The 17,262-nt window shown below is 39.9% G+C and overlaps 1 protein-coding gene across 2 annotated transcripts in view; it reads right to left on the reverse strand.

Annotated features, from left to right (window-relative positions):
* Window positions 1–11,679: 11,679 nt before the first annotated feature.
* Window positions 11,680–17,262, reverse strand: part of MMD (monocyte to macrophage differentiation associated) — a 33,576-nt gene continuing 27,993 nt past the window's right edge. For both annotated transcript variants that reach the window (XM_088138203.1, XM_007438023.4), the window contains exons 6-7: window positions 16,148–16,217; window positions 11,680–14,346 (exon numbers count right to left, since the gene is read on the reverse strand). In XM_088138203.1, coding sequence (XP_087994329.1) covers window positions 14,146–14,346; window positions 16,148–16,217 — 271 coding nt within the window. In that variant the 3' untranslated portion in view covers window positions 11,680–14,145. The remainder of the gene's footprint in view (window positions 14,347–16,147; window positions 16,218–17,262) is intronic.

The following is a 17,262-nucleotide window of genomic DNA, read 5'->3' on the forward strand; positions in this document are numbered from 1 at the left end:
CTCCACATAGTTGGATTCAGTGATGTTTGGAAATACTTGGCATTAGTGTAATATTCAGAATTTTGTAAAAGAAGCTATGAAAAAATGGAAAACAATTGTGATGGCAAATGGCAAAGAAACTGGAGAATTTTTTTGGGGGGGGATTCATAATTTCCAATGCTTTTTGCAATCTTGGTGATATCCCTCACTCACATACTGAATAAAACAAAATTTGTATACAAACTATCAAAATAAAGTGGAAAAATATTTCACCTGTTACACTTGGATGATTTGAAATGATATGGAAAATCAAAAACTGAAACTGAATCCTTATACTGTAAGGATGTATAATGATGACATCAGAATAGAATTTAGATTTGAAAAAGGTGTGATGTTCAACCTAAAGAAAGGAAAAAATGGAAGAAAATGAATATGGACAATTCAAAAGTGGGAATCTCATAAAATCTTTGCCCATAGAAGAAATCTATAAATATCTAGGAGAACTCAAATTAAGTAACACCTTGCATGGTGAAGTTAAAAAGAAAAGCAGTTTAGATCATTGGAATTAGTGCAAAAAATTATACATGCAAAGTTAAAAGGTGGAAATACAAAGTCACAATTATATGGGCAATGCCAGTAATACCAGATATTCTGCTGGTGTAGGTAGACTGGACACAACTTGAATTGGACAATTTAGATCAGAAAACTTGAAAACTGGTAGCAGTGCATCAGGCATTGAATCCATGAAGGGATGTTGCTTAACTATACTTCCTGCCCCCCCAATTTTTTGAAAATATTTTTTATCCTGCTTTTATTATTTTTATAAATAATTCAAGGCAGCAAGAACATACCTAATACTCCTTCCTCCTCCTATTTTCCCCACAACAACAACCCTGTGAGGTGAGTTGGGGTGAGAGAGAGGGACTGGCCCAAAGTCACCCAGCCGGCTTTCATGCCCAAGGCAGGACCAGAACTCACAGTCTCTTGCTTTCTAGCCTGGAGCTTTAACCACTAGACCAAACTGGCTCTCTTTTGGACTATTGGTTTAAATTTAATTAATTCAATTCAATTCAATTTAAAAATTAAATTAAATTAAATTAAATTGGAGATTGGTTTACTGCAGGCAGTAAAGACAGGCAGTTGAAGAAGAAAAACATGAATTAAATGATTACATCAAGGCAATCAAAGAGAAAACGCTCATTGCAGTTTGCAAAGAAAACACTCTGAAAATAGCAGAAGCAAAAAATGACTATGAACGTGAAGTGTTGGAAAGAGTTTAGAAAACTGGGGAGGCCGTTACATAGCCAATACATAAAAGGAACTGAAAGTAGACCAGGAGTTGGCAATGATTACAAACTGACACTATCAAGAAGAAAACAGAAGGATTAATTTTTGCAACTCAAGAACAAGCATTGCAAGCAAAAATGATGAAATCAACTATTCAACATGTATCAAATGGTGGCAAATGGAGATTTTGTAAAAGAAAAGATGAAGCCATAGATCACATAAGTACTGGATGCAACAAAATTGCTCAGATTGACTATAAACAATGCCATGATAGAATAGCCACTGTGGTCCATTGGCATCTGGGCAAAAATGATAATTTCCAAATTTCCTGAATGTGGTATAATCACAACATTTGGGGGAAAAAGGTTGCAAATGTTGTGCATCTTCATATGCACATACAAACCGATCAGCATCCAGAAGACAACGCACCAGATATAACAATAATTGAAAAGAGTAACTTTTGTAATGTGACCATACCTGGGGACAGTAGAATCAAGGGAAAAAAATAGGGGAAAAAAATACAGAGATATAATATGTTATGGGAATGATGAGTCTCATTGTGCCCCTGAAGGCCTCAATGTGCTATTGAAATAGTAACATGAAATTATGTTCACCAACCCATATAATTCATAATTCCTTTCCTAGCATGATCTTCATCCTTTTCGCTCCCTTCCCTTACTCCGCCAGCTTGCCCGTCTTGTCTTTTCTTGTGCAGAGAACAGAAGCACAAGGAACTAATACTGCTGAAGTTCAAGGAAGGAAGCAAAGGCCTGACTGAAGGTAGGGTTGTGGGGGAAATAAAGAAATGGAAAAAAAGCAAAGTGCTTAAAAAACTGACACTCAAAATTGTGGGAGTAGAAGACGGCATTGTGGCAGGTTTGAATTTATCAGGCTATTCCAGGAGCAGGGTGTTTTGCTGGTGCCTGAAGTGTTCTAATCAGTGTTGGAGCTGTTTTGAACGCCTCAAAAGGGAATGGGCTCTGCAGGCAGAAGTAATACAGAAAAAAGCCAAAGTTATAGCCCATCCTCTCTTACTCCTTACTGGTCATTTTGAGACGATGGAAGATGAGAGAATCTCTTGGTCCTGGTCAGCTGCAAGGAATGTTAAACTTGGATTGGTTATGGGTTGGAACTGTGGCTTAGAGCCTGGATGACATTGTTTTGAAATTTCCATGTAAGAAACTAAATGTCACAGATAAAGGTGTTCACGAGTTGCTACTGTCTTGATCTTGTTTCTTGACAAGATAATAAAGCTGTGTGTGTGTGTGTGTGTGGAAAGAGAGGGACACATACATACATACATACCAAACTGTGTTTCTACTTTGTCACTGCAGAATGGAAGCAAGATCACTATAGACCCAAATGAGTTGGCTTAGAGCCTTTCTATTAGCTTCACTAGCTGTGCCATAGTCTGGAATGGAGTCATGGAATGTGAAAAAAAAAAAAAAACCTTAAAAGTACTGGAAAGAAATACATCAAAATATTCAGAAACCCCTAAAAATGAAAATTGAGCTCAAGATCATGCATTTTGATATAGATGGACAATCTATCTGTAAGTCCTCCTGGTCTAGGAGTTTAGACAGTTTATGAGCTAATCCAAAAACAAAACAAAGCCAAACAACTTTGTTTAGTTTCTAACCACTAAATCTTTTCATATCTTGGAATTATGGGAAAAAATGGACTTTCTAACCAACAAATAAGATTTTATTGTAACTTTATGTAGAAGCTTCAGAGCAGAGCCTATTCACGAGAACTGGGCAGAACAATCCACAGGGCAAATTATAGAGGTCATCCATTGTAGGATTTGATATTTTTAAGGATTTGGATTGTAAGATACTTCAAATGACTCTACAGCCATATTGTAACATTTCCATTGTTTGCATAGAAGCTGGGTGATTTCCGTTTTGTGGTTAGAAATAGACCATCTTCCAGGAAACATATATTTCAAGCCTAGATAATGATAGTATGGAAGTTCTGCCCTCAGATACTCAATCAAACCTGTGGTTAGAAGAAAGAATCACCTGAGAGAAAATGACGCAAGTGAAAATCAAAATAAATTTAGCCACAGAAACCATCCATCCCTTCACACAAGGGGGCATCCAAGAGCTAGTTGAGGATCGTCTGTCTTGTTCTGGCAAATCAATTCACCATCTGTCCTAACGCATTGTTAGAAAAGGAAATAAAGTGGACACTCCTTGATGTATGGAGAAAAGAAGCTTGAATCCACCAGGGCAGAAATTCTCAACTTTCTCTTACCTTTTTACTTAAAAAAAAAAAAAAAGGTTAATTGAAAGATGATTTTCTATAAATATGAGGGCATTAAATGACCATTAAACTCTCCATACAAACCAGCTACCTATAAAAACTAAAACTACATAATTTAGCACAAAAGAGCAGAAAACTAATTGTGTCACCTAAAGGAAGGTTTATAAAACTCTCCTGTATTTTTGTTCATTTTTTGCTGTACACTAGATGTATCATGACTTGAGAAAATCTTGCCCAGGTAACTCTGGCATGAGGAATGTATGATCAGGTACTGTTGGAATATTGTCCCTAATCATTGGCCATACTAAAACTGATGGTAGGGTATCGATTGGATTGACCACAACAGAGATTCTCCAAAATTACCTTATCTCTTCTACTTTAAAAAAGGAATTGCATAACTGAAAGACAATGACATTGATATGACTGATTTATAGGAGATATGTATGATTTTTGAAGTACAGGTAATCCTTGCTTAACAACCACAATTGGGACCGGAATTTAGGTCGCTAAGTGATGCGGTCATTTAGGGAATTATCACGTCACCACTTTGCTTAGCGACTGCAATCCCGGCACTCCTGGCTACTGTTGTAAAGTGAGAATCGTGGATCATTAAGAGGACAGAGTCCCAGGTAAGGAGTGCAAGGGTGCCTCAGGGGGGTGGGAGAGGCCCTGGGAAGCCTGGCGAAGGCCACACACAAGTTACTGCAGCACAGCGCAAAGCTGCAGCCGCCCCTGGAAGCCTCAGCAGCTCCAGCCTGGCCCAGCAGCACTTAGAACTACAGGGCTGCTGCAACTCCCCCCACCAGCCTATCTCCCCCACACACACACCACATCTATGTCCTTTTGGTTGCCCTGCACAGTGGCACTCATCGGCAGCAGTGCTGGAGCTGGGGCTAAAGTAGAGGCCTGAGGTCTTCAGCAGTCTCAGCCAGCTGCTGCCACCCCCAGGCCTCGAGTTGGATTGGCCTATGGGCTTATCTGGTGGCAGCTCGGTGTATCAGGGGTTTGTGGATTTCTCTGATCCACCCTAAGCGAGCCTCAGTCCTGGTTATGGGACAGAGATAGTGTTGATCATCTTTGTGACATCTTCACTGGGAGTAAGACAGGGATCCCTATGGGATTTACTGGATCTCTCAATGGCTTTTAAAATGATCAGCCATAGCATTTGCCTGGCTGTGCTGAAACATGGAGCCACAATTTTTTCGAAGAGCGGCTACAGAGTGTAATCCTCAGAATCTGTTGCTCATAGCCTGGCCATTTGTCTATGGTGACTCAGAATTCCCTTTGGTCTCCCATTTTGTTTTAAACTCATATACAAAGCTGCTGAGAGAAACTGACCATGGTTGGGATTTCAGGGACAATATTATGCAGTTGACACTCAACACTTTCTCTTATTTCCTTCAAAATCTGAGGAAGATGTTCAAGTTCTCCATCAATGTCTGATCACTTAAAGGACTAGGTGGGAGACAACCAAGAACCCATGTAAATACTGCAGTGAAATATGATGAAACACACTGTTACCCTGAAACAACTCAAGAGCATCTGAAATGAGGGAGGCTATTTTAAGAATATGCTATTGTAACTTCACTGTTTCGTTATGACTTTGCACTTCCTCTGTATTTGGTACTTGCTTGGTGTTCAGACTGCAGAAAGGCTTGTTTATATAGTACTGTACTTTTAGTCTGGGGGCCAAAAGATGTGATGACTAAAGTTCACAAGAGGTACAGTACTATACACCCACCTCATTTCAAGTGCAGCTTTAGAAATGATAATGCTATACAGAACACAAAAACAACAGAGCTTTCAAAATGGAACCAACTTAACAATGAGCTTCCTATAATGTAGAGTCTGCTGATCATATGACTTGACAAAGCAGACAGGAAATTTAGCCTGCAGTCACCCTTCCCAGTTAAGCTTCCTGTGCTTTAGGAAGAGCACTCTTCTAGATAGAACACAGATGAAATGGACATTGCAAAAAGGTGGGGTTTGGGTAGTGTCACAAAGAGTCAAGGGTTTCTTCTATTCTTACACAAATCAGCCCGTTGCACTTTTATTTATGTAGGATTTGTAAGACCCATTAAAGCAGAATGAAAATCTTAAATAAACCATTACTTCTAGGGGTATGCACAAAACTGAAAACATGGTTTGTTTCAAGCGAAGAATGAGACAGCCCAATTCAAAGTATTTCAAGTTGATTGTGTAGTGATGAAACAAAATTTAAAATGTTTCAGTATTACATCTACAGACAACAGTGAGAACTTGGAACAAACACTTTGCTTTCTTGTTTTTCATCAAAAGTCACGAGAGTTGGTGAGGTGGCAGCCTATGCTGAATTTTTATTTGTTGCATAGATATTTTTGCCTGAGAACTCAAGGCAGTGGACATGGGGGGTCTCTCCTTTATTCCCACCACAACTCAGTAAATAGGTCAGGCTGAGAGAGATTGTATCCCCTTCGTGGATCACTGCCTTGTCGTGGCGAAGGGGCTTGCGTAACCCAGTGAAGCCATGAGCTGTACCGTGCAGGGCCACCCAAGACGGACAGGTCATGACAGAGAGTTCTGACAAAATGTGGTCCACTGGAGAAGGAACTGGCAACCCACTCCAGTATCCTTGCCAAGAAAACCCCATGGACAATGTTAAAAGGCTAAAAGATATGACACCGGAAGATGAGCCCCTCAGGTCGGAAGGTGTCCAACATGCTACTGGGGAAGAGCAGAGGGCAATTCCAAGTAGCTCCAGAAAGAGTGAAGTGGTTGGGCCAAAGCCGAAAGGATGTTCAGCTGTGGATGCATCTGGAAGCGAAAAGAAGGTCCGATGCTGTAAAGAACAATATTGTATCGGTATCTGGAATGTAAGATCTATGAACCAAGGCAAGCTGGATGTGGTCAAACATGAGATAACAAGATTGAACATCGACATCTTGGAGTCAGCGAATTAAAATGGACAGGAATGGGTGAATTTAATTCAGGTGACCATTATACAGTGGTACCTTGGTTCATGAACTTAATTCGTTCCGTGACTCTGGTCGTGACCGGAATTGGTCGCGACCCGAATCAAATTTTCCCATAAGGTTCAATGTAAATATGGTTAATCCGTTCTGACCCCTCCGAATTTGGTCGCCAACCGATTTTTGGTCGTGTCCTGAATCAAATTTCCCCATAAGGTTCAATGTAATTACGGTTAATCTGTTCTGAACCATATGTATTTTTTTTTTAAAACCACAAAAATATGAAACAAAATACAGCATGGAGAGAGAACGCTAATCTTGCTCGACGCGACTTCTGGCGTGTAGGACAGGAAGGCGGGTGGAGAGGCGGTTATTGCTTGGAGGGAGAGTCCCCCTCCCTACAGGAAGCCGCGACCACGTGTCACGGGAGGGAAAATGGCCGCGGATCCTGTTCGTCACCCGATCCGGCGTTCGCGAACAGAGGCAAAATTTTGCGAACAGAGCTGTTCGTGAACCGAATTGTTCGTGAACAGAAGCGTTCGTGAACCGAGGTACCACTGTATCTAATACTGTGGCCAAGAAACCCTTAGAAGAAATGGAGTAGCCCTCATAGTCAATAAGAGAGTGGGAAAAGCAGTAATGGGGTACAACCTCAAAAATGACAGAATGATCTCAGTGAGAATCCAAGGCAAACCATTCAATATCACAGTAATCCAGGTCTATGCCCCAACGACTGATGCCGAAGAAGCTGAAGTTGACCAGTTCTATGAAGACCTACAATACCTTCTAGAACTAGCACCAAAAAAAGATGTCCTTTTCATCATAAAGGAAGTCAAGGAATAATCGGAATAACAGGCAAGTTTGGCCTTGGACTACAAAATGAAGCAGGGCAAAGGCTAATAGAGTTCTGTCAAGAGAACAAGCTGGTCATAGCAAACACTCTTTTCCAACAACACAAGAGACGACTCTACACATGGACATCACCAAATGGCCAATACCGAAACCAGATTGATTATGTACTTTGCAGCCAAAGATGGAGAAGCTCTATACAGACAGCAAAAACAAGACCAGGAGCTGACTGTGGCTCAGATCATGAGCTTCTTACTGCAAAATTTAGGCTTAAATTGAAGAACGTAGGGAAAACCACTAGACCACCCAGATATGACTTAAATCATATTCCTTGTGAGTACACAGTGAAGGTGATTAATAGATTTAGGGGATTAGATTTGGTAGACAGAGTGCCTGAAGAACTATGGACGGAGGTCCGTAACATTGTATAGGAGGCAGCAACTAAAACCATCCCAAAGAAAAAGAAATGCAAGAAAGCAAAATGGCTGTCTGATGAGGCTTTACAAATAGCTGTGGAAAGAAGGAATGCAAAAAGCAAGGGTGAAAGGGAGAGATATAACCAACTGAATGCAGATTTCCAGAGAATAGCAAGGAGAGATAAGAAGGCCTTCTTAAATGAACAATGCAAAGAAATCGAGGAAAACAATAGAATGGGGAAGACTAGAGATCTCTTCAAGAAAATTGGAGATATCAAAGGAACATTAAGTGCAAAGATGGGCATGATAAAGGACAAAAAAGGCAGGGACCTAACAGAAGCAGAAGAGATTAAGAAGAGGTGGCAAGAATACACAGAAGAACTATACAAGAAAGATCTTAATGTCCCTGATGTCCATGCTGGTGTGATCACTGGCCTTGAGCCGGACATCCTAGAGAGCGAAGTCAAGTGGGCCTTAGGAAGCATTACTAACAACAAAACTAGCGGAGACGACACTATTCCAGCTGAGTTATTTAAAATACTAAAAGATGATGGTGTTAAAGTGCTGCACTCAATATGCCAGCAAGTTTGGAAAACGCAACAGTGGCTTGGATTGGAAAAGGTCAGTTCATGTTCCAATTCCAAAGAAGGGCAATGCCAAAGAATGCTCAAACTATCGCACAATTGCGCTCATTTCACATGCTAGCAAGGTTATGCTCAAAATCCTACAAGCTAGGCTTCAGCAATACATGAACCGAGAACTACCGGATGTACAAGCTGGATTTTGAAGAGGCAGAGGAACTAGAGATCAAATCACCAACATTCGTTGGATCATGGAGAAAGCATGAGAGTTCCATAAAAATATCTACTTCTGCTTCATTGACTATGCAAAAGCCTTTGATTGTGTGGATCACAACAAACTGTGGCAAATTCTTAAAGAGATGGGGGTACCAGACCACCTTACCTGTCTCCTGAGAAATCTGTATGCGGGCCAAGAAGCAACAGTTAGAACCAGTCATGGAACAATTGATTGGTTCAAAATAGGAAAAGGAGTATAACAAGGCTGTATACTGTCACCCTGCTTATTTAACTTATATGCAGAGTACATCATGAGAAATGCCAGGCTGGAAGAATCACAAGCCGGAATTAAGATTGCAGGGAGAAACATCAACAACCTCAGATATGCAGACGATACCACCCTAATGGCAGAAAGTGAAGAAGAACTAAAGAGCCTCTTGATGAGGGTGTAAGAGGAGAGTGCAAAAGCTGGCTTGAAACTCAACATTAAAAAAAACCAAGATCATGGCAAATCATCATGGCAAATCATGGCATCATCAGTTCCTGGCAAATAGAAGGGGTAGAAACGGAAGCAGTAACAGATTTCATTTATTTGGGCTCCAAGATCACCACAGACGGAGACTGCAGCCATGAAATTAAAAGACGCTTACTCCTTGGGAGGAAAGCTATGGCAAACCTAGACAGCATATTAAAAAGCAGAGACATCACCTTGCCGACAAAGATCCGCATAATCAAAGCTACGGTTTTTCCAGTAGTAATGTATGGGTGTGAGAGCTGGACTATAAGGAAGGCTGAGCACCGGAGAATTGATGCCTTTGAATTGTGGTGTTGGAGAAGACTCTTAGGAGTCCCTTGGACTGCCAGAAGGTCAAACCAGTCAATCCTAAAGGAAATCAACCCTGACTGCTCATTGGAAGAATTGATAATGAAGCTCAAGCTCAGATACTTTGGTCACCTAATGTGAAGAGAGGACTCTTTGGAAAAGACCCTGATGCTGGGAAAGTTTGAAGGCAAAAGGAGAAGGGGACGGCAGAGGATGAGATGGTTAGACAGCATCACTGAAGCAATGAGCATGAAACTGAGCAAACTCAGAGAGGCAGTGAAGGACAGGAAAGCCTGGCGTGATATGGTTCATGGGGTCATGAAGAGTTGGACACGACTTAACGACTGAACAACAACAACAACGAGAGAGATTGTATGTCCCAAAGACCTCTGACCATGATCAAGTGAAGTGTTGTAACCACTACGCCGCACTAGATTTCAATCCTATATGCCTTCCAAACTGCAGTAAAATTGATTAAGAGGATGATTTTGGAAACATTAAAACAAATCCCTTAAGAAATGATAAAAATAATCAACTGATTTAGATTATGTAAGAGGATAGTCTTGTTAAGTCTATGCTAGCAAAAATTAGGGGGACTCTGGTGGCACCTTTTAGAATCTGTTATTGGAAAAGCCCTTGGGGCTCAACAGAGGGAGCCCTTTCAGTTTTAAAAATCCTGAAGGTCTGAGTCAACCCATTAATATAAGAAAATACTAAACTCAAGAAACATTCCTTACAAGGTTCCCTTTTGCTTTTGCAGCCTGCTAACTGCATTGCATTTTCTGATGCTTTTGCTTATATGTAGCTGGGGGGGAAAAGACTGCTGATACATGAATAATATTAACATTACAAGAAGACACAAAAAGGAAGGGCCGTGCCTCCTGGGGCCAGGAAACAGCCTTCTGAGTGCTGGAATTAGCCTCCCCCCCTTCCCCCAAGTCTGTGAATATTTTATCTATCTTCACAGAAGCTGAAGAGACTGTACATGGATTTGCATAAACATATTCCAGTGTTGCTAGACCCATTTTTTTTTCTTAGCAGCCTTTCAAAACCATAGACTTCCCAAAGTGGCACGGAACCTAACGTTAACACAAATACTATGCTTACATATAAGCAGTTCTAAATAAAGCCAATTACAGTAAAATATAAATTCAGAGTATCTTTTAGAACATATAAGGTGGGCACATGGCCACACCTAGATAAGCCACCAAACTGATTCCAATATGGTAATGATTCACAAATACTAATTTTTAAGATGCCTCAACAAGAGAGATTTGTCTGCAGATTTCTAGCCTCAGTGTCTACTTGCTGCTGTTATTTTACACTGTTGGCAGACTGATAGATCGTTGGAGACAACATGACACAGACCTCTCAGCCATAATAGTTGAGACAGAGTTCCCATTCAAATGTTAGCCCTCAAAGAACTTAACATCTGCATGTTTCAAGATTAAGAATGCTTTCTACTTGGATGATGAAATCAATCCTTAGGACAGTGCAATCCTAAGTTGCATTGAGGATGAGGGGCTGCCCAGCTTTTTCAAAGCCTTTCACTCAAGCTGAACAAGGCAGCAAGTCAATGATCACATTTTCTTCTGATTATTTTCTCATTCCTTTCCCTGCGTTCCAATGGGAAGGAAAATATGAATGTACACTTTAGGCAAGCCTAGGTGAGGGACTACTTAGGACTTCTTAAGGGAAAGAAAGGGTCCTAGAATCAGCTGATCCAAACTCATCTTCCATCTGACCTTGCAACGTTCCATTTGGGGGCCCAGCACCAATGCTAGGTCCCTGCAGGCAAGCTACTCGACTGGTGGTGTGATGTTTTGGCACTATTCTAGCCACTTCCAGCCCCCAGACCTGGGGGTTAGAATTGTTGCTTGTTTTCAGTCATTTCATGGAGGAGGAATTGCTGTAGCACTTTCTCCATTACTAAAATAAAAAACAGGCAGGCATTAATACGCTGCACATCCTTTAAAAGAGCACAGCATTAATGTCCTCTTAAAAACAACATCTCCCACTCTACAGATTCAATCTTCTTCCATTCTTATAATTTCTCTCACGTAAGAGACACAGAATCAGAAGCTGAATATTCTTTTAATCATATATGTATAGGGCCAGTTGTCAATACTCTCTGGTGCTGCAGCCTATAAAAGATGCATAGGAGGGAGTCAGTGGCCATTCTGGTATTTGTGCATGCTCACAGGGTGTCTTGCTTATGGCCACAATCTTGATTACATAATATTAACCATACGGAAAGAGCATCAATAAAACCATGTATGAATCAGACAATAATAAGACAACATCAGCCAACAGAATTCAAATTGCACAAAATGTTTATTTGCATTTATCTAGTACATTTAACCTTCAGGGGCTAGATTGAATTTGCGGGAGGGCATGTTCAGTTGTTTTCAATCTCAACACTTTTCACCCTTAAAACAAGCACATTAAAAGTTACCATGAAGGCAGCAGAATTATTTAGAACTAGTTTTGACAAAAGCAGAGCATTAGACACATTTTAGTGGTTTTAACAGTACTACATTTGATTAAAAGAACTCACATAAAGTGAAAATATTTAGAGTCAGAAACATCAGTTAAGAAAATAAAAAAGACAGAGCTATGTCATTCAGATAATTCAGGACTGACATAGTAAATGTTTTAGTACTCTGATGTTTTTTCTGAAATGCTACTCAGAAAGTTAAGCAAGTTCTGCTCCAACCCTTGGATTCCAATAGCTATGTGGGAATTTCTTGTAAGGCTCTTCAATTCTTTTCCAACTGCGTATATAAAATGTTTGCCATGCTGATAAAGAGTGACACAACTACCATTTATTCAGAGCCCTATAGACACATTTACACTCTGAACAGCTTTGGAAGTGAGCCCTGATGAGATACAATGTTATAGTCATTAGCTAATACTGCATCGAAACCAGGTTCCTTCAGAGCATCCATCCCTGCCTAAAAATTGTATACAAAGGCATCCAATTCTAGAAGCTATGCTACAACCAACTGGCAAATTTTGAAGAGATTACGTAACTACTGAAGGATGGGGGGGACAACCCTTCCCTGACATATTTATAGTTTAGGTCTATTGTTTCACAGGTAAAATATCCAGAGTAAAATCTGAAAAAGGCAACATGTTTCATTTTAGTTTTTTTTTTAAACACTTACATGAAAAAGAGCAAGTTACAAAAAGAATAAATTCAATCTTAATATAAGACATTTATAGTACAGTGGGACACACTACAGTAACTGGACACTGACCATCACAATGAAAATTCTAACATCTTGTCATTTAATAAACGCATCACACAACCAAACTGCAACCATTCTTTATCATCCCAACTACTAAAAAAAAGATACTTTTGTAGTTTTGGTACTTTAAATCCCAGACTGAGGAGACATAGCAAGTCTTCTAAGTTTCTCTTCCTTAAAGGCCATTTGGGTGTTATAGTGAACCACTCACTATTAATATTCAAAAGTTTATCAGCAACTCTTTAGTTTTCAGAAATGGCAAAAGTACAGTAGCGAGGTTACATCCAGCCAGAGCAACTGGCCCAAACTAGTAATCTTGAATACTGTAAGGACAGAGTCTTAAAATCACTAGGGAGTAAACCTCATGAATACAGTGAGACTTATTTCTGAGTAAACAGGCACAGGGTTGCACTATAACCTCTACTTGAGCACCAAATGTCTTATGAATCTACAAAATTACTGATGCTTTAGAGTCATTTAAATGTTACAGCTGTTAATTGCTGGTCACCTTTCTAACTAAAATGTTCAGAATGCTTTCACATAGATACCTGCAAATTCCTCTAGAAATGGCACTGTATTAGGTAGCACTAGTTGTATCCTTAAATATACTCCACCCAGGCAATTCAGTTTACCACAGAGGGTAGAGGTTTTTCAGGTTAGATTGGCAAAGCCAGTTTTGGAAATTATTATCAATCACATTTTTTAAAATGAAAACCCCGGAAGAAATATTATCTGTCAGGACAATACGTGGAATGTAGCCATTTTTTTGGTTTTTGCAAAAAAACAGCTATGTTCTTTTAATTTTTTTTTAAAAAAAAATCTTATAAAAGTCACACTGGTTCATCAGATTTGGGAAGGGAGAACTAAAGCCTATCTGCCCATGATTTGTATTTTATGAAATTATTTGTGAAAAGTGATAGAAGCAATTTTAAAAATGTGGCTTTGCTATCACATAAACTTCTACAGTTCAAAAGTTTACATCATTTAAAGATGCAGAAGTTAAACTTATGACATACATTAAAAAAAGAATTTGTAAACATCAGGATACCACCCATTTTTCACATAACTGTAGCTTGTTAATGTGGAATGGATATTTAATAATGCAGCATGTTGGTTTGAACCACAATCCCAAGTTGGGCTTAAATGGACTTAAATGCCCTAAAGTTTACTGGTTAGATTTAGCCTCCACATCTTCACGGTGGATGCAATATGAAAAGGACACACTTCTGTGCAAGCCACACTGAAATGAACAGGAGGGCTATATTCTTGCACAAGTCCTATTTATTTCAGTTGGGGCTTTCCTAGGAAAGTGCTTAGAGAACTACATTCTCCAGCACTTGCTATACAAACTGTAATTCTACAAAACATTTTTGTCCCTTAAGTTCACAGTAAAGGTGAAAACGATCGAAGTCAGTGCATTTTTCCCTGTGCAGTCCCCCTCCCCACATTTCCCCAGAATGTTTTTTCCCTAAGTAATACTGAGTCAAAGGCATATTGTTGTTGCAGATGTGTCTGTCTTTGTATTTAATATCATAACTGAAGGATGATATCTGCAGGACTTCTGTAAAGATACTTCCAAATAGCGTAATAATGAACTGCAGCTGCCGTGGCAACAAACAGATGCCAGATGGCATGGGCAAATGGAATTATTCCATCACTCTTGAAGAAGATCACTCCCATGCAATAAATTAAGCCTCCCCAGGCAAGTTCTTGAAGCCCATCGGTGTTGTTCTGCAGATGAACAGAAAAGTGAACAAGTTTCTTTTTTACCTGGTTGCATATAACAGAACAGTCATAACACTAAAACAATAGAGTATAATTTCTGTTCAGACTAAACACAGACAAGCACTAGATATAAAACTCTTAGTTGGTATCGACATAAACAACACTTGCTGGCTTAAGACTAAGAGGCTCTGTAGTACAGCAACCTGGTCTCTGCAGTGACCAGCAACATATTTATTGCTTTAGTGAAGGAGGATTATTGTGCCCTAGGGTTTTTCAATCCTCTCCAGTAGCCACTGGTGTTGCTATCCAAGTAATGCAGGTAACAAGGAGATATGGAAGAGGAAAAGGAGGGGGGGGGGATCTATGTGGAGAGGTAAGACCCATTCAGACATAATGATTCTTTCCTGTGTCTCTTCTATTCCTGAAGCTAGCCTGAACAGTCAGGTGGAGTGGCCACAGACCTTGATACTGCTTCTACTGAATACCAGGTTGGTCTCTAATAAAAAATGTTAACATCCATGATGTTAGAATAAATCAAGAACTTAACCAATATTTATAACAGCAATTTGTATGGGTTCACCTACTGCCAACCTGTTACTTCATAGAAAAGTGGCCCACACCTTGGGCTAGGGCTAGGGTGTTGCTGTAGTCAATCAGGACTCGATCTTCCATTTCCACCCCTCTTCCCTCTAGGACTTGGCTACCTTCAATATACTGGCTACCTCAGTGCCGAACGGAATCCTTGGCTGAGCTGATGCAGATAGTCTTAAATGTAGTACTGGAGATCTCAAGGCTTCCAACTTCAACTTCCATGCTGAAGTTGCCTTGTTAAGCACAGTTCGTGATTTCATGGATTTGTGCATTAGTTTGGCTTCCCCTCAAAGGTTAATGGATCTGACTGAATTCTAGATGATTCTGGGGAATGTCTTCTCTGTCTTCTGGGGAATGTCGTCTCTGTCTTCTCTGACCAAGTGCCTTTCAGTGGCTTGACTGAGATGTGGAATAACTAAGGCTCTCAGCCTAAATGCCCCTGTCCCTTAAAGAAAGCAGTGACGAAACCCTTGCTCAAAAAACCATCTCTGGACCCAACCAATTTCTACAGCCCTCTCTCTATAGCCAAATTAATGATGAAGGCAGTAGCACTGCAACTCCAAAAGATTCTTACAGATAATTATCTACATCCCTTTCATCTGGACTCAAACACAGATGTGACACAAAGACAGCCCTGGTCCCTCTCACAGATAATCTGTATGGGAGAGACGCTTGCCATATCTCTCTACAGCTTTTATACTGTTGATCACCATATCCGTCTAGAGCATTAGGAAAAGCTCCATCTTCTGTCCATGCAGTGCTAGGAAATAGTTTCCAGGATGCTGGACATTAACAGTATACTTCCAACATAAGCGGGGCAACATTGTTCATGTATATCCATTAAAGTTGTATCATTTCAGTTAATTTAATATTACTAAAACTCCTGAGGAGTTAGATAATGCTCAGGTTATTATTCATTCATTTTTTAAAATTTATATCTTGCCTTTTACACAGGAACTCACAGAGACATAAGAATGCTCCCTCCTAACACCTAACCACTACACCCTACTGGAGGCCTTAAGATGTTGCCTCTTTCTGTACATTTGTGTTGTCCCAATACTAAAAAAAGAAAAAGGAAGAAAAAAATAAAGTCGGCTTCTTAGTACTCTTTTAAATACACCAGTGATTGCACAGGTTTTTTTTTAAATGCAACTATTCATTTTAGGATTAATTTTTAATTTGTTTTTAATTCCTTTAGCAAATATGCATTCCTTACCATGGAAGTTACCACTAGAGCAGGAGAAAATCCCATTGCTAAATAGAAGAAGAGCTCCACAATTTTATACCTACAGACAAAAACAAAGATATATTAGCCTGCAATTATGTAAACAATGCTTTCTTGGTCCAGAAATACAACATATTTTTGCTTCAGTGTCAACAATAAATTCCTTTGTTCATGAACAGAAGCAAACTTCAACAAATCTTTAATGGTAGATTTGTTAATATTATGTAAAGCAGCCATAAAATGGGAAGAGTTTCTTGTTGGTTCAATTTCCATTATTAGTAGATGGAGAAAATAACAGCATGTGTAAGTATGTAAGTACCTCTCTCTCTCCACCTCCCACAGATATTCCAAAGGAAGACTTTCCCTTACACTGGGAAACGCATTCCTAGGTAAGATATACTTTTCTATACAGAAAAAGATATACTCCAACCACGTATGAGAAAGTATCTTGTGTAGCTCAGCATAAGAAGCTCTAACAAGAGTGTCCAACATCTACTGGTCCAAGATCTGCACAAGGCTTCATGTACCATGCTGGAGGCCAAACAGTGTTGGGACAGAGCTAAAGCAGTTCTGATTTGCGGTGGGTTTGGAGAAATGTGCCTTCGGACTTTGGAAGAATAAAGGCTCTGATCTTGTCCTTAGAAATTGCCCCAATCCATCCTCAAATGGAAGAAAACAAAAACAAAACCCTGCACGCTTGAAAGAGATGCTGAAAGGCTGCCTGTGGCCCACAGACTGTAATTTTTGCACCCGTGCCATGATTTAGAAATGTCTTATGAAACTGAGCAGGAAGAGATCTGAGTAACCTTGCTCCACAGCATCACACACGTGAAATAATCTCCCTTGAACTTTGTATGTATAGCAAAAATGCCTGTAACCATTCTTTTGGATATGTGAAGGCTTAGGGGAACTTGTATATGTGGAAGCAAAACTCCTCTTGCTACTAACATTCAGGCTGTGTCTGGGGTCACCTGGGGGGGGGGGATGAAGTCACATGACTGGTGTTGAACAGAAGCAGAACTACTTCCTGTCCTTAATTTTTTTTGTGTTAGTTATTGTTTATTTTACTTGATATTGCTGAGAACCCGGAGTGGTGTGACTCAGTT

This window comes from Python bivittatus, unplaced genomic scaffold (assembly GCF_059951505.1).
Source record: "Python bivittatus isolate LINGU-HERP-01145 unplaced genomic scaffold, Pbiv_v1 ctg000220_np1212, whole genome shotgun sequence".
Classification (NCBI taxonomy): Eukaryota; Metazoa; Chordata; class Lepidosauria; order Squamata; family Pythonidae; genus Python; species Python bivittatus.